The sequence below is a fragment of the Thamnophis elegans genome, chromosome Z (genome assembly GCF_009769535.1).
Source record: "Thamnophis elegans isolate rThaEle1 chromosome Z, rThaEle1.pri, whole genome shotgun sequence".
In the NCBI taxonomy this organism is placed as follows: domain Eukaryota; kingdom Metazoa; phylum Chordata; class Lepidosauria; order Squamata; family Colubridae; genus Thamnophis; species Thamnophis elegans.
Window position 1 is genome coordinate 118,522,042 of NC_045558.1, and position 22,391 is coordinate 118,544,432.

Below are 22,391 nucleotides of genomic sequence, written 5' to 3' on the forward strand. Positions count from 1 at the left end.
TGCTTCGACATTTGCTTTGGGTACCACTGCTGAGAGATCTCCTATCAATAGATCTTCAGTCTATTCTGCATGGCTCATTAGCTAGGGATTATGGGAACTGGATTCCCACACAACTGGAGACAGTACTATGTTGAGGGTTAGGAGGCTATTCTACTGTTTTACACTACATTCACAAATTCTTGCAAGAGGCTGTCCTATAACCATTTACAACCTGTAATACAGATAATCCTCAACTTATGACTGAATGTTTATTGACTGTTCAGATGACAACCTCAAAGGCTGCTTTACAGTCCAGAAAGCACATCAGGTCACTATAAAATACCACATTCACACAAACACAAACACACTCTCCTGTGGTCATGACTGCATTTCAGGCTCTTGTAGCTGGGTTGACATTTACAACTGGTTGCAGTGACTTGTGGTCACATGACCACAATTTGTGAGTGTTTTGCTGATATATATATATATATATATATATATATATATATATATATATATATATATATATATATATATATATATATACACATATATATATACATACACACACACACACACACATTATACATATAAGTCATTTGTGTACCAAGTTTGGTTGAAATTGCTCCAGGCGTTCCAGAGTTATGCTGGAACATACACACACACAGTATATATATACTTGGTACACAGATGACTTACTCACTGGGAAAAAATATTGTGAGGGTAAGACACCCCTAACACCCCTTGGTGTGTGTGTTCTGCTAAGATACAGCTTGTTGTGCTTTAAAATGGCTTTTACTGTACAGCAAGTGGAGTTGACATGGTAACAGCTTCACAGTACTCCACAAGGGGGCTCCCTCTGGTAAGGGGGAAAATCCAACATTAGAAATTACATTTGATCTGGACATTTTCCCCTTATAAATAAATACCCGGGCAACACCAGGTTATCAGCTAGTTTCTGATTAAAAAAACACAGAAAGTGGATTTGGACTTACTACTTACTACTTAATGACCATTGTAAAAATTGTCATAAAATCAGGTCCAGTCATGTTGGTACTAACTTATGACTGCTATGATTTATGACTGCAATTCAGAAATTTGGTAACCAGATAACGAGTTACAAGTCGAGGATTACCTGTCCAGTTAGTCCTTGACTTAGGACCACAGAAGGACCAGAATTTCAACTGCTAAGCAACACAGTTATTAAGTGAGTTTCACATGATGTTATGACCTTTTTTTGCCACCGTTGTTAAACGAATCGCTGCAGTTAAGTGAATCATGCCGCCGTTAATTGAATCTGGCTTCCCCCATTGACTTTGCTTGTCAAAATCGAACTGGGACGGTCGCATATGATGATCGCATGACCCCGGGATATTGCAGCCCTCATAAATACATGTTGATTGCTAAGCACCCAAATTTTGATCATGGGACTGTGGGGCCCCTGCAACAATCATAAGTGTGAGGACTGGCTGTAAGTCACTTTTTTTCAATGCCATTGTAATTCTGGACAGTTACTAAAGAAATAGTTAAGTTGCAGTCTACCTGTATGTGTTGTTTGAGGTATATTAAGACAGAACAGTATCATGGTTCAGAACACTCTCGGGAACTACAGTATATAAAAAGAGCAGACAGCTTGTACAGAATAAAGTATATTACAGAATAAAGCATGCTACCATCTGTATGCAAGCATTTCCATCCATCAACAGAAACAAAATGTTTCTGTTCTCTCTACTGGGAAGCCTGAGAGACTGAAACGGGTGAACACCAAGTCTTATAATGGAACATTCTACTTGCTATGGAGATTCTCAGACCTCCAGGTCACGGTTGTTCCAAAGATATTTTTTCAAGAGGCAACTGGACTTCGTTTTCCCTTGAAGACATGTCACTTCAGTCAGAACTGAAGAAGCTTCTTGGATGAGGAACGAAACATCTTCAAGGAGAAAGGAATCCGGTTGCCTTTTGAAAAAGCACCTTTGGGACGGTGTTTCACTTTCCTTTTTAAAATAAAGCATGCTTCGCCATGACAAACACACAAATAGGTCAGTAATTTAGCAAAGGCAGATAATAACATTGGGGCTGTGCCTTACATTAGTGGTTCCCAAGCTTTCCGGCTTGACAGTGGCAGCAGGGAGTGTGGAGGAGGGAGAGGGGATCGCTTCACACATTCATGCATCACTTTCACAAATGCAGTTTCATGCCTGTGCACACACTTGCCCGATTCTGAACAGGCTGCAGCTGAGCATGAGCTTGTACCGGGGTTGGAGATCCCTGTATACAGTACAGCATATTTAGCTAAAAGGTGCAGTGGCTCAGTGGCTAAGACACTGAACTTGTCGATCAGAAAGGTTGGCAGTTCGGCAGTTCGAATCCCTAGTGTCACGTAACAGAGTGAGCTCTCATTACTTGTCCCAGCTTCTGCCAACCTAGCAGTTCCAAAGCATGTAAAAATGCAAGTAGAAAAATTTAGGGGTGCAAAGTGTCAGGAATTTCATTTGGTGGGAAGCTAACAGCGTTCCATGCACCTTTGGCGTTTAGAAATGCATGCCACATGACCACGGAGAAGTCTTCCGACTTTGAAACAGAGCTAAGCACCACCCCCTAAAGTCGGGAACGACTAGCACATATGTACGTGGGGAACCTTTACCTTATATTTAGCCATTATGCAAACATGGGAGAATCATATTCTCCTGCACAGACTGTGCCTCAGATTCTCTGGACATACAAGGATAGGGTCTCTAGTGAACTTCTGCAAAACTTGAGCTAGCCTATTGGGGCAATTGTATAATTGCAAGGTATCACATCTTATTCATTTATAGGCACAGATTGTTACCACTAATGCTACCAGAATAGGATGCCCAAGGGATGGGTGGGCAGAAATCCAGCACCCCGCTCAGAAGGACCTAAAAATGAAGTAAAGCTACTACTGGATTTTGTAACAACTGGGGATCTAATCATCATCTAACAGAGCTTCTCCATAAATCCAAGTGTGCATAACTTGGGCCAGCTCCAAGACTTCTTCAGTTTTTGCACAGAATGTTTAAGGCAGTAGTTCCCAAACTTGGCAACTTTAAGACTTGTGGACTTCAACTCCCAGAATTCTCCAGCCAGCTGGAGTTGCCAAGTTTGGGAACCTCTGGTTTAAGGCATGATCCAAAAGTTAACAGGATCAGAATCTCATTTAGGAGGTAATTCAGGGAAATGACACGGAGGCCTGCAAAAATGAAAGGGAAAATGCAGGAAAGGAGAGGGGAGGGGGGGAGGGGAGGAGGAGATGGTTGGCCCCATCCATCCAGGAGAAGATCTAGAGGAAGGATAAGAAGCAACATAGGAGAGAAGGAGAGAAGCAACATAGAGCTAAGGAGAAATTTTCTGCCAGAGCAATTATGGTAATCAGTGGAACAACTTGCCTCCAGAAATTGTGGATATTCCAACACTGGAGGTTTTTTAAGAAGAGATTGAACAACCACTTGTCTGAAATGGTGTAGGGTTTCCTGCCTAATCAGGGGGTTTACCTAAAAGGCCTCCAAGGTCCCTCCCAACTCTTGTTATTCTGGATAGCAAAAGTGAATTCCTATAGGCCCCATGAAATTCCTGACACTTTGCACCCCTAATGTAAAGGCAATGTCTGTAAGAGAAATAAAAATGCAGTTGTGTTTCTTGCCACTGCACGTAGAGGAACTGGCATGGTTTTTGCCCATCAGGCTACTTTCTGAAATCAGAGTGACATCAGCCAACCAAACTGGCTGGTGGTCTTGCCTGAGAAACTGCCTTCTGTTCTCTGGAGCACAAGAATTTAATTGCCGGCATTTTCAGCCAGGAGAGTGGTGGCATTTGAAAGTAGGTGGGGGAGAAACGATGGTGATGACGAAGGGATTTTCTCGCCATCTCACCTTCTCCATATATATTTTTGCCCATACAACACACATATGGGCACACCCATGCCTACACTCTCTCCTTACTAATGTTTTAATTAGTAGGCGTTATTCAGAGTCCCTGGAAAAAATAAGAGAAAGCATTGCATTTTCCATCTGTCTCACTAACTCTTAATTCGATTCTTCTGAGAATGAGTGATTTAAGTGCTTCTCGCAACAGTACGCAAGCCCCCCCCCCTATGAGTTGTCCCCCTGCCAAACTGCACTTCTGCTCCATTAGGCCAACTCAGCCCCTCCTCCCCACAAAATGCTATTCCAAATCCAGAGCCTGTCTTACACCTGTAATTTCTCTCCCTCTCTCTCTCTCTTACTTTCTCTCTCCCTTCCTCCCTCCCTCCCTCATCTTAGGGCTACCTCATTAAGATGAAATAACTCCCCCACAGATGTGGAAGTACTCCTGTTCTCATTTGTCTTCTCCAATCTGCTGCCCACCAGCCCTCTTTATGAACCTCCCATAACTTCAATGCATTTACAAACAACCTGTTGAAACGGGGTGGTTTTGAAGCCAAATATTTGCATTGAAAGGAGGCACTTATAATGAATATTTTGGGTGATAGAACCACAGGAGTCGTAAATTGTGATGTCATTCAAATGGCCAAAGTTACTTCTTTACTTTACTTTATTGCCATTGTACACAGTTTACACATACAACGCAATTCACATAAATCCACTCCAAAGAAGTAAAACAAGAACAAGAGTTCCTAGATACCGCAAGCTGATCCAAAATCTTAACATACTTCATTTCTTTGTCTCCCCAGCTGATGTTGGCAGGAAATTATTCTGTTAGCATCTGGTGATTTGTCAGTGAATGTTGGCTGCCTCATCTCTGCGGATTCTAGGAACTGGATCCGCAAAAACTCAAAAGTGAAAAATGTGGGCTCCCTGCACAGTATTGGTTGATCAGCCTGTCCATAAAGAAAGCACAATTGTGGCCTTTGTTGATGCATTCATTCAAACCATTTTGACCCTACTCTTCAACTAAAGACAACCAACAAGCTTACAGTCTAAAAACAGATGGCAGGAAAGGAAAAAGAGGAGAGGAAAGCAAGCGAACCGAAGCATTTTTGTTAGAGACTTATACAGCTCAGCTAGTTAACGGATAATCCCGATTCCCCTCTCTCCCAATTGAAGGAAAGACAAGCAGAGGGAGAAGGTGCAAATGAGTAGTTTGTTGGGATCCTTGGTGCTCTCTGAGCTTGGTTGTTTTCTTGCAGACGTTTCATGGGTACACCCATTTCTTTGTAAGGAAGCAAAAATTCAGGAATCCTCAACTCAGCCATGTCTTCACTTCACACATTCCAGTCAAATGTCCTTGATGGTTATATCATCCTCGTCCCCATTCTTCCAAACCATCAACTGTTTCTTTTTTTAATAGACCTGTCTTTTTTACCCTCAGATTGTCAGAACTGACTAGAATATTAAATTTATTTTCACTTTATTTAATTCTCTAATGTTGCGTTTGCCAACATTTACAGATGACTGCCCTAACCCCAGTTTACCCCATTAGCTCAATGTTCTGAGTTTGCATAAGACACTGACCCATTAATCAAGCACACTGCTTTGCACAACACCCCGGGAGGCTTAAATATGGCGAATAGTAAGTCATATGTTTGCAAATGCAGCTAATATGACTCCTTTTTTACTTCTCCCAACAAGGGGGATGGTTCTTCCAGACTCTGTGGCTTTCCTTACTTTTTACAATTCATTCCTCCTCACCATTTGTATTCTTACTATGACCAACCCCAACCCCTTTGGCTCCAGCTTTCTTTTTTTCCAATTTAATTATAGCAATGTGTGGGGTCCGAAGGCCACTGACCGTAAATGTCCCTTTCTGACAATTGCCAAACCTCTGCTCCACACCACCCAGACTGTAGGGCTTTTTTCCATGTTCTAGCAAATCAAAAGCAAGCTTTTTTTGTTTTGTTTTGATGTGCTCCATCTGTGTTCTTGGTAGAGATTTTATCAGGATGTTTTCAGGGGTGGAATTGAAAAATTGTAGCAAAAAGTTCTCTGCCTGATTGCTGGGTGGGGATGGCCTACTCAGCCTTCTGCACCATGCTGGGGAAGTGGGCATTTACTCCCTCCCCAGGCTCTGGAACAGTGGTGGGATTCAAATAATTTAACAACTGGTTCTCTGCCAGATGGGTAGGCGGGGCTCGGTGGTCATGTAACTGGGTGGGCGTGGCCAACTCAACGTCAGTCATGTCGATGGGCGCTTCGCATGTACAATGTAATAAGGGTTAATCGGAGAGGCAGTTTCTGTAAGCAGGGCAATAAGGATTAGGGTAGAAACAACACCAGAATGTTTCCTTCCTGCCTTCCTTACAGGATTAGCCCTGTAAAGTGGAAAAAACAAAATGAGATTTCTTCCAACAACCGGTTCTCCCAACTGCTTAGAAAGTTAACAACCGGTTCTCCCGAATAGGTGCGAACTGGCTGAATCCCACCACTGCTCTGGAAGATTTCCTCAAACCTCCAGAAAGGCGAAAACTGCCTCTCCTGGGCTCCGGAGGCCGGAAATGGACTTCCGGAACTTCCAGGAGGCCCACTTTTCGCCCTCCCAAAGTTTTTGCATGGCCCTTGCACTTACCTGGCATCCAAAATGGGCCACGTGGAAACTCCTGGGAAGGGAGGGGAGGGGTGGGAAGGCCAGCCAGTCATTGCAACTACCTGTTCGGCGAACCAGGTGTAAAATTAGCATCCATTTGCCCAAATCGGTCCAAATCGGCTGAATCTCACCCCTGGATGTTTTCCTCTGAGGACAGAGGCTACTGCAGGCCACTTCTGCTGGCTGCTGACTGCCAGTAGTTCTCGCTGATTGAAAGTTAACTCAGCCTTCCATCCTTCCGAGGTCGGTAAAATAAGGTTGGAGGCAATATGCTGACTCAGTAAACCGCTTAGAGAGAGTTGGAAAGCACTGTAAAGTGGTATATAAGTGCTATTGTTATGTGGCAAGCTTTATTTCTATAGATATTATAGATAACACTTCAAATCCTTTGCCCGTAACCTTGTTGATCTGGTCTAATGAGAGTTAAGACCCCAAAGCTGCAGAAGGTCCCAGGATGTCCATTCCTGCTATACAGGTAGTCCTTGACTTACAACCATTCGTTTAGTGGCCGTTTGACGTTCCCATGGCACTGGAAGAAGAGATTTACAACTATTTTTCAAATTTATGACCATTGCAGCATTCCCCATGGTCAGGTAATCAAAATTCGCATGCTTGGTGGGTATTGATGACAATTGCAGTGTTCTGGAGTCATCTGATCATCTTTTGCAACCTTCTGACAAGCAAAGTCAATGGGACAGCCAGATTAATTTAATAACCATGTTACTCAGCTGTGATGGTACAGTGGTTAGAATTGCAGGCTAATTCTGCCAACTGTCAGGAATTTGATCCTGACCTGCTCAAGTTTGACTCCGCCTTCCATCCTTCCGACATCAGCAAAACAAGGACCCAGATTGTTGGGGGCAATAGGCTGATTCTGTAAACCGCTTAGAAAGGGCTGTAAAGCACTGTGAAGCAGTATGTAAGTCTAAATTCTATTGCTATTACTAACAACTGCAGTGATTCACTTAACGACTGTGGCGAGGAAGACTGTAAAATGGGGCAAAACTCACTTAATAGCTGTCTTGCTTAGCAATGGAAATTTGGAGCTCAATTGTGGTTGCAAGTCCGACTACTGTTGTACCCAAAATGGGCCCTAGCCTGGTGCAGAAGCCAATAAAGCCCACCAGACATAAGGAATGGCGTTTTCAGCTTCTTTTAGCACTCCTGCAAAAGGGTCTCAGCAGCTAAAGGAGCCAAGACCCTGGAACAATGCAGAAATACAAATGTTATTCAATTATGATTAAATAAGTTAATACCCTAGTCACACATTGGATCATATATGACATTTATGCTAATAAGCTTTCTTAGCAAAGGAGGTGTGTGTTTTATAATAAGTTAGAGGTTACCAAAATTTATATATCTCCAGTACGTGCCTTAGCTAGCATCCTTGTAGTGTGCCCTAATATGTAACTTTCTTGTTACTAGGCAGTAGTGTTCACCATTTGTTACACTCATCACCGGTGTAACTTTTTGTCAGCAATTCCTTTAACAAACTTTCCTAATTCCAACTTGTGTCCTTCACTACCTGTATTTTTCTTTCCTGTTTTCCCATAGCTATAGATCTTTTAACGATCTCCTTTTGAATCTTCTGGTTCACCCATGCCTTAAAAGTCTAAGCTCTCCCACAGTTTTACTTAGTAGTCTCTGATATTGATCAAACTGATCCAGTGTTGTTCTCCAGCTGGCACTTTCTCCAATCCACCTTTGTCAATATGTATGGATATCGACAGCAAATGAATGCACTGCAGTAAAATAAACTTTTGTTTATGCCCCCTCCAGGGACTGAGTGATTTCTGCTTTGAGCCAGATGGTTACGTGATGAACACAACCCAAGCCAGGACTGGACTTAATCCAGGTAAGATAAGATCTGTTACATCTTAAGGAATAAAGATGTTGGATTTGCATCTGGGGAATATCAGAGCTCCCAAGCTGTGAAACTGCACTGTAGCAATACCTTCCCAACAAGAATGCAACGTGCAAAATTTAGTAGTCATTGTGATATATGCTCCAGAGAAATTAAATCCCACTTTCCCAACTGATCATTTGGCAAGTTTTTATATTTAAAAAAACTCATTTTAAATTAAATTTTAAATTTAATTTACCTGTTAGCTGGACTATAGGGTCTTTGGCAAATCCGTGCTGAACTTTTTTTAAGCAAATCTCAAAATCATCCAAAGGAGAACTAATATCCTGTCCCTAAAATTCTGCTTTTCAGTGAGTTCTGAAAGCAGTTACATATGTTTTGTACAGTTATTTTGTACTGCTTTTCAAGGAACAGGAACACTGATTTGGGGATTTTATATATAAGAATTGTTGCTTTAGAAAAGACAGGGGGAAAGCAATATTCTAGGCAGCTGTCTTTTCTGCAATGGGATGCAATTTTTCTTTGCCATGATTATAGGAGGGGAAAGGTTAATTCTGGTGTTTTGATAATTTCTGAATCCAACCTGCTCATGGGACCTTTGTTGGGGAAAGTAGAAGGAAGTGTTAAGGGGTTGTGAGAGCAGGGAGCGTATTTCCAAGGAGACATGATACCTATATTATGCTAATAATCTATAGAATAGAATAGAATTTTATTATTTCTCCCTTCTCCGGGAGGACTCAGGGCAGCAAACAATTCAAAAGGGGAAAAAGGGGAACATAAAAACGAAATACAAATAATAAAAATAGGCAACAGTCGCACAACCATACATGTCGAGAGGGGAGGGAACTCATCACCCCCAGACCTGCCGGCAAAGCCAGGTTTTGACGGCTTTTCGGAAAGCCTGGAGAGAGGTGAGGGTCCGAATCCCTGCGGGGAGTTCATTCCAGAGGGCTGGAGCTGCCACAGAGAAGGCCCTCCCCCGGGTAATAGCCAGATGGCATTGGCTGGTAGATGGCACCCAGAGGAGGCCAACTCTGTGAGATCTAATGGGTCTGTGGGAGGTAATTGGCAGCAGGCGGTCTCTCAAGTACCCAGATCCAATACCATGAAGGGTCATTTCTTTTCCTCCAAATCCACAGTGATTTTTTAAAATTCTGTTTTCAAACAGAATTTTTTTTTTTAGGAGGAAATAAAAGTCTGATTTTATATTTTATATATATAACAATTTCTATCATTATAACAGTTATCCTCTTTGTACACACAAGAGGCAGCTATTTCATTAAAAAAGGCACCTGTTTTTAATTTCCTAGCTTCAAAAGGCAATTCAAAACAGAGCAGCTTTAATAAGAAGAATAATTTTCCAAGCTTAGCAGTCAACGTGGGTGATTGGTGGCAACACCCTGGTCTTGAATATAATGAGGGAGTCAGGGAGTAACCTTACATTATGGTCCTGGTTTGGTCTATTGCTTTAAGCTCCAAGCTAGAAAGGAGTTGGTAAGTTGTAGTCCTTAGGCATGAAAGCAGGCTGGGTGACTTTGGGTCAGTCACTCTCTCTCAGCCCAACTCATATCATGGGTTTTTTGTTGGAGGAATAGGAGGAAGGAGAAGCATTAGATATGTTTGTTGCCTGGAAATGTTTATAAAAATAATAACAGTTATGAATGAATGAGTCTCACCATTTTGGCTACTAAAAGTAAACCATCACATTTAAATGATGCACATCTAATGTCCTAGAGCAATGCGATTTGTCTTGCCTGCTGAAAGGTTGGCCTGTCATGAAAGTATCAAATGGCTGGAGCAAATGATGTCCAATCCTGGCAACTTTAAGAGTTGTGGATTTCAACTCCTATATTGGCTAGGGAATTCTGGGGATTGAAATCCACAAATCTTAAAGTTGCCAAAGTTGGCCATCCTTCAGCTTAGAGTTTTCTTTAGTGGGCAGGAGTAAAAAAATCCATAAATATGAATCAGGGTTGCAATTTCCAGAATATTCAACTCACATGTGGCCAAGGTGATAATTCCAATTCCTTCCAACAGTTCCCAGGGTACAGCTATTTAATGCATTTTATTTTGGTGACTGGTCTCTGTTCTTCGTGCTGCTTCGGTGTATGCGCACATGTATGCACATTTTTCTTTGCCTAGGCTTATCTGAACAAGTACAAATGTTAGATAAACAAACTCAGGAGTTCTAAGAAGGCATTTAAAAGACTTAATGTCTACAGTAGCTGGACCCAGTGTCTTGATGCCTTTTTTCCCTTTTCCTTTAACCCTGTAGAAATCCTACAATACTATTTAACCTGCAGCCAAGATATTTTCAACCCTTTTCAGCAGGTAAGTATTCCCTCTTTTCCATTCAAATAAAATGTGATGTGTGGATGTTGCAGAAGTTTGAGGAAGGTGTATTGAATTCTCAGATTAAATCCAAAACTAAATCCAAGCACTCTATTCCTCTAAACCAGAATGCTAGCTAGGGAATTCTGGGAGTTGAAGTCCACATATCTTAAAAGTTGCTAAGGTTGAGGAACACTGTTTTAAGCATTGCCCACATATTTTCATCCCTACTTCATAATATTTGGATGTTTCTAAAAAGTATGCTATAGATGAAATCTGGTTATTCTCAGTATATGAATCCTTTACCCATGTTATACACCTCACCCAGGTTGCTATATTGGCATGCCATAAAATTGCATAATAGTTATACCTTTAAGTCATTTTGATTTACCAAATGGCTAGTTCAGCTCTCCTCTAACAACAGATTTAAAAATAAAAACTTAGTTACACTTTTGCTTTGTTATTTTCATTTGATGCTTTGCAAATGGTCTTTTGTTTGAAATCCCCTGGTTTTATGCAAAAAAAAAAAACCACACACACAATAGAATTTAAGCTTATTTGCGGAGGGGACGATTATCCCAATTTGGGGGTTCCTTCTATTGGGGGCTTGTAAATTGGCTAACCTCAAAGGCAGGTAATCCTTGACCTACAACCATTTGTTTTGTGACCATTCCAAATTACAAAAATGGCTTACGAACGGTCCTGGCACTTACTAATGTCACAGCATCTCTGCAGTTGTGTCATTGTGATCTAGGTTCTTGGCACCCGGCTCACATTTACAGTATGACAGTTGCAGCGTTACAGGGCCACATGGTGGCCATTTGGGAGCTTCACAGCCAGCTTCTGACAAGCAAAGTCAGAATCACAAATCACAATTGTGTGACGTTTTGTTTAACAATTGGGGTGATTTGCTTAACAGCCGTGGCAAAAACAAAATTGTAAAATTGGGTACCTGGCTCACCCGATGCCTGGCTAATGACTGCCCACTGCCTAACCATGAATTTTCTGATTGCAACTGAGGTCGTAAGTCAAGGACTTACTGTGCTGCACTGTGGCTGCACTCAAGGCTGCACTGTGTGTTTTTCTCTCATCCCTTTTCTGCCAACTCTACTACAGAGACTCACTGTGTGTCAGAGGGCGCTATCCAACATACATTCGCAGCTGTACGGATTGGAGAGAGAAGCCATCCCCCACTTCCCAGCAGCCGAGGTCAGTGGGAATGCTCGGAGAGAAAGGGATGCTAGGATTACATGATTCTTTTGGACTGGGAAAAGCTATGGGAGGCAGCTAGAGGGGAAGGGAAGGCTGCAAATTAGGGCAACTAGGTTTCTCATTCATACCATTTGTCCCTTGCAGAAGAACATCATATCCATCCAGAGTACTTTGAATATCACAGAAAGTAATTTCCATCATCTTGTAGCTCTCCTCAACTGCCGGGGACTTCATAAGGTACCCTCGTTACTTTTATTTGTCATTTAATTTCTCCAGCCATTCTGCCTAACATTTCTCAATATTTCTGGATACATTTTGAGATCCTGACTTTTGGGCCTATTTCCTTGGGATACAATGGGCATGCATGCATAGTAACGGTATCATGGTAATGGTATCATTTGTGTGCCAAGAATCGATAGCTTGGCGCTCTCCAAATATTGCATGCACAGTCATGGGCAAGGATAGAAAACAATGGTTCTCCAGATGCTAACTGCATCTTCCAGGATCCCTCGCCATTATCTTAAGCTGAATGTCCCAGGCCAATAGTGCTGAATTGTCGAATCTGTAGTTGAAACATTTGGAGAACCCAAGCTCTTTCCCCATGAGCATAGATATGACTCCCTCTATACATCATAAGGGTGTCATGTCCCCATCAGAGCCTGAATCTGCAGAGGAAGATGAGCCAGATCTGGAGCCGAGGGAGACCAAGGAGGAGGCTTCGTTGGCTTCGGAGGAATGTGGGGGGAGGCAGGCTAGGGCCCTTCAGGATTGGGACGGCTTGCTAGCAGGGAGAATCAGAGCCAGAACAACCAACAGAGGGCAAGCAGTGGAAATGGGGAGCAGGCGATGAGCAAGAACCAGCCCTCCTAATGCCCGAGCACGGAGAGTGGAGAGGAGGCGGGAACAGCGCAAGCCAACCAGACGACTCAGGAGGAGAGCGCCCCGCCCAGTGGTGGGATTCAGCCAGTTCGCACCTATTTGGGGGAACCCGTTGTTAACTTTCTAAGCAGTTGGGAGAACCGGTTGTTGGAAGAAATCTCATTTTGTTTTTTTCCACTTTACAGGGCTAATCCTGTAAGGAAGGCAGGAAGGAAACATTCTGGTGTTGTTTCTAGCCTAATCTTTATTGCCCTGCTTACAGAAACTGCGGTTAACCCTTATTACATTGTAACAGCTAAGGCGAAGCGCCCATCGACGTGAGTGACGTTGAGTTGGCCACGCCCACCCAGTCACATGACCACCGAGCCCCGCCTACCCAGCTGGGCAGAGAAACGGGTTGTTAAATTATTTGAATCCCACCACTGGCCCCGCCCCTCTTCACAATGCACACCTGGGGACTGAAATGCTGTGGAGAAGGGTGTTTGTCGGGAACAAACGCTGAATTCATGGAGTTTTGTGTGCCATTGCCGACGTTTGGAGTTTCCTGGACTTCTTGCTTTATTTCTTGCTTCCTGGATTAATTGCCTTGTTCCTTTGCTTCCTGGGCTCATTGACTTATTCCCTTGCCCCGCTGGATTACTTACTTTGCAGCCATTGTGCTCACAGCATTTTGCTGGACTACTTACAGCCAGAGGATGCTGGAGGAGTGTTTGTTTGTGTGTGTGTGTATTTGTGTGTGTGTGTGAGAGAGATCACTTCAGGGCTGAAATGCTCTGAAATCTGCTACCGGTTCGTTTCGCACAGGCGCTAAGAAGCCTTTTCTGAGTCTGCAAAGGTAAGTAGAACAGCGAGGGGGGGGAAACAGCTGTGCCGCGCAATTTAGATTCGCTAGAAAGCAGGATTTCCTGCTTTCTAGCGAATATAAATTGTGCGGCATAGCTGATTGTCACACAGCTGATCATCAGAACTTTTTAAAAAACTTTTTAGCATTTTTTTACTACCGGTTTGCCCGAAGTGGTAGTAAAAAAATGCTTTAAAAATCTTTTTTAAAGTTCCAATGATCAGCTGTGTGACAATCAGCTGTGCCGCGCGATTTCTAGCAAATATAAATTGCGTGGGACAGCTGATTGTCACACAGCTGATCGTTGGAACTTTTTTAAAAAAAAAATATTTAAAGGATTTTTTTATTACCGGTTTGGACGAACTGGCCCGAACCGCTAGCATTTCACCCTTGGATCATTTTGCTCAGGGATTTCCCATAATGTGGGAGCAGTAAAGGGACGAAAGAGTATGTTCCTTTTTATATGAACAGTTTTCCATTCAAAGCAAAAGGGAGCACTCTCTACAGGGCAGAATCTCAACACGGCACACTTACGGCATACTGTAATTTTATAAGCAGTTTGCACACAAGGATTTGAAGCATCGGTACACCTGCTCACAACCAGTGAGAGTGAACAATGGAGGGATTATAAGTCTCAGGCCAGATATCAAAGCCATGAAGAGCCATGGTAGCACAGTGGTTAGAATGTAATACTGCAGGTTAATTCTGTTGACTGCCAACTGCCAGCAGTTTGGCAGTTCGATTCTCACCAGGTCAAGGATGACTCAGCCTTCCAGCTTTCTGAGATGGGTAAAATGAGGAGCCAAAGTGTTGGGAGCAATATGCTGATTCTGCAAACTGCTTAGAGAGGGCTGTAAAGCAATGTAAAACGGTATATAAGTCTAAGTGCTAATGCTCTAAATCTAGAGGATGAAAGAGCTATGGCATACTTATAACTTTACAGACCTGTACTTTTCATCTTGGTTTTTCAGACGGAGTGAATAATTCCCATTAAAAGGGGGGGAGGTGGCTGTAAAAGGGAGTGTGGGTTAGTGGTTAAAAAGGATAATGTCTCATCTGGATGCCCTGATATTCAGAAACCAGGAATCATTGCCAATAGACTTTTAAAAATCCATCTGGAAGCTACCTCTATGTCACTTTCTGTGTCTCCTAGGACTATGTGGATGGCCTCAAAGGGCTGTGCTATGATGGCATGGAGGGATTGCTTTTCCTCCTCCTCTTCTCCTTCCTCTCTGCCCTTTCCTTCACCACAGCTGTCTGTAGTCTGCCCCGGGCTTGGAAGAGGTTCCAGAACAGGTGAGTGCTAATATCCAGGGTATGAGAATTGTGAGCCTCAGTTTTATGCATGCAGAATTTCTCTTCACCACCTCCAGATTAGGCAAAAAGAAATATATTCTCCTGCTCAAATACACTGAAGGTAGTTGCTGTAGGGTTGTCCCCAATTCGGGCCTGAGCCTGGTGCCGAAGCCAATGATGGACACCAGACGCGAGGTGCAGGTTTTCTGATTGCTTTTTATTGGAGTACTCCAAGGAAAAAGGTTCCTGGTCAAAAGGCCAAGAACCAAGAACAAAGGATTAAGTAAGCTTTATACATTTTCATTAAAGGAGAAGGCAGGACAAAGTGGGATAACAAGACATATCATATAATAAACACTTTAGTAAAAATTGTACAATTTGTTCTATTGGTCTCCAGCTGTCCCTTAGCTAATGAATGCCCCAGGACTTATCTAATACACATTTCATTTGCTGCAGGTTATCCCTAACTTTTAACTGAGGTCTGTAAGTTGTCTAACTACCCATAATTGCTACAAACTTTACACATGCATATTTCATGTGGATAAGCATTCTTTGTTCTTGCCAGACAGACCACCACAATTACAGTCTTCCTGATTTACTTTCAAGTGTGCGCTATGACCTTGATTTAGCAGCCAGTCCATCAGTAGATATGAATAGCCACAGTCTTCAGGATCTGTATAAATGCCCAAGCCTTGAATGCTCACGGGCTTCTCCAAATCCAGTCACCAAATTGTAGCTTTTAATATAACCAGAGGAAGGAACTATGAAATGCAGGTAGTCCTCGACTTATGACCACAATTGACCCTAAAATTTATGTCGTTAAGTGAGACATTTGTTTGCCCCATTTACCACCTTTCTTGCCACAGTTTTTAACTGAATCATTGCAGTTGTTAAGTTAGTAACACAGTTGTTAAGTGAATCTGGCTTCCCCATTGACTTTGCTTGTCAGAAGGTCGTAAAAGATTATCAAATAACCACCACCACCCCCAGGACACTGCAACCGTCATAATTGTGAGTCAGTTCCCAAGCACCTGAATTTTGATCATGTGATCATGGGGATGCTCTAACAGTTGTAAGTGTGATAAACGATCATAAATCACTTTTTCAGTGCCATTGTAACTTTGAATGGTCACTAAATGAATTGTTGTAAGTCAAGGACTACCAATAGGGAGTTAAATAATATTAGTCCTATTTAATTAAAATTAAAGAATTTTAATGTGAAAAGTTATTCAATTTTAAATGGTATATTAATAAAATCTTGGTTTTGTCCAAACTCTGCCTATTTTTTGGCATGCTTCCTCACTAGTATGGTAGCCTAGAGGTGGAGCTCTCGCCTCACAATCAGGAGGCTGTGAGTTCAGTCCTAGGTAGAGGCAGATATGTCTGTCTCTGGGCACAGTGAGAATATATCTGCTGAAAAAAAATCTCCATATTGGCACCAGGAAGGTCATCCAGCCAGTAAACATTCAGCTCTATTCAGTTACCCAGAGAGAGAAATAACTCTGCGCTGCAAGAGATTATGGGGTTGTTAAAAGAGAATGATGATGATCCTCAGTAGGCCACTCATAGGCCAAAAATGTTGCACATCCCTAATATAGAAAATACAAAGCAAGATGAATCCGATTCAGAATAAAGCTTTAACTGTTCGTTAATTTTATCCCCATCCACTTCATGTCCTTAAACAAAGGTGTGTGGAGAATTCTGCGATTGGAAGTCCAAATGAAACAAGAGTGTGCCTTATATGACAAGACAAATGTAAAATCTGTGAACTAGATCAGAAGATTGGGCCAAGTTGTCCTGTTTTCCTGCTCTGAATTTACACATTAAAGCAGGGATGGGGAAACCATGGCCCTTGTGGACTTCAACTCCCAGAATTCCTTAGCCATGCTGGCTCAGGAATTCTGGGAGTTGAAGTCCACAAGTTATAAAAGTGACCATCCTGACCAGCAGTCCAATGCAAGGAATGTAAGAAAAACCTAGATGCTGGTTTTCTGGATAGACCAGTGGTAATCAACCTGGTCCCTACCACCCACTAGTGGGCGTTCCAGCTTTCATGGTTGGTGGTAGGGGTTTTGTCCGATACTGAAGCACTTTCCCTTTTTTAAATTTAATTGACTTTTTTAAAAAATGTCATAGCTTTATTTAAAAACATTTTCATTAGGTTTTCATAAAATCACCATTACTGTGGAACTGATGGGTGGTTAGAAAATTTTACTACTAACAGCGATACAAAAGTGGGCGGTAGGTATAAAAAGGTTGACTATCCCTGGGATAGACTCTTGTTTTCTGGATAGATGCTCTAGAACCATAGTTTTCTTCACAGTCATTAGAGTAGGCAACATTTTCCTGGTTACTCACTTCTTTGCTCCTTTCCCCCCACCCCTCTTTTTTCCCCTGAATTCCTGCATAGGGACTCGGACTATGACGACATGGAGGATGACGACCCTTTCACGCCCCAGGCACGTAGACCGCCAACAGTGCGCACAGGGGGGGCTGGGCCCAGCCTGCCCAGCTCCTTTGGCCACTGTTCAAGCTGGGGCAGCCGGGGCAGCCTGCGCCTTTCAGCCCCCCCCATTTCCAACGCCCCCGTCTCACAGTACATGTGAGTAACCCCCAACCCCCACCTCCCAACCCCCTCCCCACGCGCTTGGTCTTAATACCCCCTGCAAGGCGGGAGGGGCTTAGAGAGGCCCCCAGTGGCCCAGATCCGAGTGCGTGAGGGGGAGGGGGAAGGGAGGACAGACTCCCCCCCCAAAAAAAAATTAGGAATGGATTGTTCCCTCTACCTCTTCGAGCTCTTTTCCTTTCCTCTTCACTCCTACCTCCTCCTTCCCTACTTCCCTGGCATTTTCCTCATCCCATTCAGCCTCCTTCCCCACCGCTGCTTTAGTTGTCTGAAACCACCTCAGTGGGATCCCTGATCAAGGAGAAGAGCTCATGCAATGGTCAACATTGTTTAGCCATTTTGAAGTTTACAGTATGGAGAATAATAGATTTACAATAGTTTGCGTAAGGAACGCTTACAGGAAGTCCTCGATTTGCGACCATGATTGAGCACATTTTTTAACTAACCAAGACTGTTGTTAAGTGAATTTTGCTCCATTTTATGACTTTTCTGGCCACCCTTGTTAGGTGAATCACTGCCGTTGTTAAGTTACTAACACGGTTGTTAAGCAAATCTGGCTTCCCCAGTGATTTCACATGTCAGAAGGTCGCAAAAGGGGATCCCATGACCCTGAGACCCTACAACCGTCATAAATATCAGTCAGTTGCCAAGCATCTGAATTTTGATCATGTGACCATGGGGATGTTGCAATGGCCATAAGTAACTTTGAACAGTCGCTAAACGGACTGTTGTAAGTTGAGGACTACCTGTATTTCCCACTGTCTAGATCACCGGAATAGGAGAAGGATGTTTATTTTATATACTGCATTATAATATCGCCCCGTTTCCTATAGAAACATCTAAGCAGCATACTTAGTTCTTCTTATTCTTACTTTCATAGAGTATACAGATTTTAAGGGGCCTGGGAGATCATGTAATCTGACTCCCTGACTAGTACAGGAATCTATTGTACCCATCAGCACCTGTTTAAACATAAGATAAGATGATGAGATGAGATGAGATAACCTTTGTTGTCATTTTTTTTACTGTGAGCACACTGGCACGCCTTAAAAATGAAATTGTTGCCCGCTCTCAAAAAAAGGATATAAACACCTCCAACAGAGAAGGCTTTATTGCCTGGAGATGCAGTCTGTTCCACATTACTCCTCTTCATTAAACACAATTTTAGATTTCTTTTACTACGGTGCCACCAGGAGTGATCCCACTAAAGCAGTTTCCCATAGAGATGGAATCATTAATTCCTTTGTTTTCTTCACCTGTCTTTTTTTTTAATGTCTTCCACCTTATTTCCATAACAGCGTGCCAGCCCTTTGTATCACTTTCCATTCCTGGCCCGAGTACCCCTTCCCTAAGATGATCCATTTATCAAAATGTGCTTCTGGAAATACCACTCTAGTCCCTTCACTAATGTGTTCCCAGTGGCTGATCCTTTTCTTGCTCCAGGTTTTCTACACTGGAGTTGCTTACACTATCTTATCTTATCTTTCCATACTAAGCAAAACTGCTACCGTTTTATTGTTTTCTCCCCAACCTTTTCACTGTTTTTCATGCCCCATCCTCTGGAGTGCAATCCGGATCAAATGCATATTCAGAGAAATTACGTCTACCTAATTAACTTATTGGGCTGCAACTTCTATTTATATATTGGAAAAACAGGTATTGCCCCTCCCTACATAAATATTCTCTCCAAAAAGAGGCAAATATGCAAATCTTGAGATCCCTGATCTTCTCCTTTTTTAAAAAAAAAAAAAGAGGAATTATACAAAAATGATCTCCATTTGGAGTTTTCATGTCATACTATCATGACAATAGTGAGATGGGGCATATATGTATTCCTCCAAATAAAGAAGATCAAGTAAGTCATGATGAACGTGGCATCTACTGTATAATCCCGGCTATGGTTTATGGTCACGAGATTTAAATAAACCAAGGGCCTTCATTTTAATGGCCACATAGACCTGTGGTCCTCAACCTTTCTGGCTTGGCAGACTGATGAAGGCAGTGGGGCAGGATAGGGGATGGTTTCTCGTGTGCGCATGCACCGCTTTCACAAATGCATGTACTCGTTCATAACTTCCACAGCCTGATTCTGAATGGGCTGTTGTGTATCAGACCCCTGATATAGACATTTCTGCAGAGGTCCTCCAGAAACTTGCCGATGTCCAATAAAATAGAGGTTTCTAGTATTTATGAAGTGATGGACTGGCCTTCCAGAGCTTAGATAGCTTAGTTTGGGGAGGGAGGGATTTGTTATCAGCATCTTTCTTGGTGTCCCTTGCAGGAGTCAAAGCGCTTCGTACAGTGGCAGTCCTCAATTTGAAAGCATCCCCCTCATTGACCGTCATTCCCCACCCCCTTCGGTAAGTCAGAAGCATGGAGTCCTCCATGTGTGGTAACCAAATGCAGCATGCCAGCAGTAGGCTATGACAGAGTAGAGACACGACGTGGCTTTGGTTTTATGATCTCCACTGAATTGTGTGGGATTGAAAATCTGGTGCATATATGTCCGAGGTGTAGGATTCTCAAAATAATAATAAAAATAATCACCTAAACCATCCCAAAGGTGCTTTGTTTTTTTCTTTGAAGACATTTGACTTCTCAACCAAGAAGTTTCTTCGGAACTGAAGAACTTTCAGAAACGGAAGAAGCTTCTTGCATGAGAAGTGAAACATTTCCAAAGAAAAACCAAGAAACTTCAGTTGCCTTTTGGCAAAGCAGCTTTGGGACAACCGTGATCTGGATGACTGAGAGTCTCCATAGACAATCACCTAATGTTAACAACGGACTTAGGTGTCAAAATAACTTTTTTTTATTGTTTTGGTCAAAGTGGGTTGAATCAGTTCTAAATTGTGCAGGAAGGCAACATTTTTTTTCAGCACAAGTTTTCTTTGTGCTTTCTTTGCTGGGGGGTGTGTGCAGTGGTGGTGATTCTGAGGGGGTTTCCAGATGCTGCTGTCACCAGAGATGGGTTGCTCCTGGTATGGCCCAGTTCGGCTGAACCAGTAGTGGAATTCAGGCCTGGGTCGCAGAACCGGCAGTGACCCAGGCCTGCCATGCCGCCGAACCGGTTCTCTCGCCACCACTGGCCCACCGCCATTTTGTTTTTTAGTGACTGAGTGTGCACAGTTCACTGTAAATTGTTTTGCTCATAGGTGAAGAACAATTTACATTGTGTAGCGTGCATCTGGCGTGCGTACATTGCGCGCGGATTGCGAACCAGTAGTAAAACCGGCAGCAACCTACCCCTGGCTGTCACCAGAGGCAGAAAAGCAGAATTTTTTTACGATTTCTTGCATGGTTTGTACAATTTGTAACATAGGTGTATTTAGCCTGAGACACCATATATCTATTTAACCCCCTTTTTTTGGATGAGAAGTAATTTGGTGGTAATTCTGGGCCATCAAAAAGATCTGAAGCTACACACAGTTTCTGAGCTACCTAATTACCTGACCTAGCAGACCCTAACCTTTCCAGCTTAATGGCCCGGCATGGGGAGGGCATGTGAGTGGCAGGTGCATGAATGTGCACACAACCATTGTGTGGAGGACACTTGTGCGAGTGGAGATTTGCTCATGAGGGCAAGCATTCTCTGCTCTCACAAGTGGAACTTCGTGCACGAGTGCAAGCACCCTTCACGTGCACGCTTGCTCATTTCTCCCCTACCCCGGTTTTGAACAGGCTGCGGCCCAGGAGTGGATTGCAGTCTAGGGGTTGGGATTGGGACCCCTGATTGAACCGAATACCCACCCCTCAATGTTTCTACAAATATAACTACTTGAATACTCAGCCAGTATGTTGGTTGGAGATTTAAATTTTTCAGCCCCATCTCACCTGAAAAGTGTCAGGTTGAAAAGGTAGAATGACTGCTGTTGTAATATGGCTTGGTTATTAACTTCCTTGCTCCTCTCTTTTTATCATTCCATAGTATTCTCCCAGCATGCGAGCGTCTTATGTCGGTGCTAGCGAAGAAGTGGTCCTCCCCTGCCAGACCAGATTACAGTCCTAGATGCAACCCAGAAGACCCCCAACCCAGATGCACACCACCCCCCAACTAACACAGAGAGACCTCCCCCCCCCACCCAAACATTTACTAGAATACAACTTAAGTGAGCCTTTCTCACCAGGTGCCCCCTCCTCCTTCACTTGAATCTCTTCATTTGCCTACCTTCTCTAAGAAAGGAAAGAGAAAGGGGGAGGGGAAAAGAGACTATTCCTTGGGCGACATTCAGTGGAGGGGCTGAGCAGTGTGAATACATTAAGAGATGTAAATAAAGAGAGACATGGTTGAGAGATAGAAAGAGTGCGAGCCATGTGAAAGGGTGAATGGCAGAAAATAATTAGAAGCTGAACTACTTTCAAAATAGAAATGGAAGTTTACATATAAAGAAGCGTGTGAAAAAACCAGAGAATGGATGGAAAAATACATTTAAACACTGGATGGGTGCACACGATAGATAGATGGAAAGAGTATATGGATGGTGGAGACAAAACAGCAAAAGCCATCCAGCTAGAGAGGGATGCTCCTGCTCTGACCGTGGGCATGCCGGAAAAATGGAGGACACCACTGGGTCCTACCAAGAGACTTGAGAGAATAGGGGAATCCATTAGGGGCCCAGAGCTACCCATGCTTCCCTATCAGCCTCCTTGCTCCTAATTAGAACCCCCCTCCCCACACTAACAAGCATTTGGAACTTGCCCAGTTTAAAATAAAAGGGAAACTTTATTTTACATGGTGTCCATCTCTGATTTTGTACCAACACACACAACTGTGTGAGAGAATATGCAGTCATGAGGTAAGTGTATCTGTATATTGCTATGCTGCC

The 22,391-nt window shown here is 43.0% G+C and overlaps 1 protein-coding gene across 2 annotated transcripts in view; it reads left to right on the forward strand.

Moving 5' to 3' along the window:
- TTYH1 (tweety family member 1) overlaps positions 1-22,296 on the forward strand; it is a 99,292-nt gene extending 76,996 nt beyond the window's left edge. Inside the window, exons 7-14 of one of the 2 annotated variants that reach the window (XM_032234533.1) lie at positions 8,299-8,374; positions 10,659-10,714; positions 11,831-11,923; positions 12,071-12,163; positions 14,800-14,942; positions 17,353-17,544; positions 19,850-19,928; positions 21,494-22,296. In XM_032234533.1, the coding sequence (XP_032090424.1) occupies positions 8,299-8,374; positions 10,659-10,714; positions 11,831-11,923; positions 12,071-12,163; positions 14,800-14,942; positions 17,353-17,544; positions 19,850-19,928; positions 21,494-21,574 (813 nt within the window). In that variant the 3' untranslated portion in view covers positions 21,575-22,296. The remainder of the gene's footprint in view (positions 1-8,298; positions 8,375-10,658; positions 10,715-11,830; positions 11,924-12,070; positions 12,164-14,799; positions 14,943-17,352; positions 17,545-19,849; positions 19,929-21,493) is intronic. The other variant, XM_032234534.1, reaches the window with a different exon arrangement.
- The last annotated feature ends 95 nt before the right edge of the window (positions 22,297-22,391 follow it).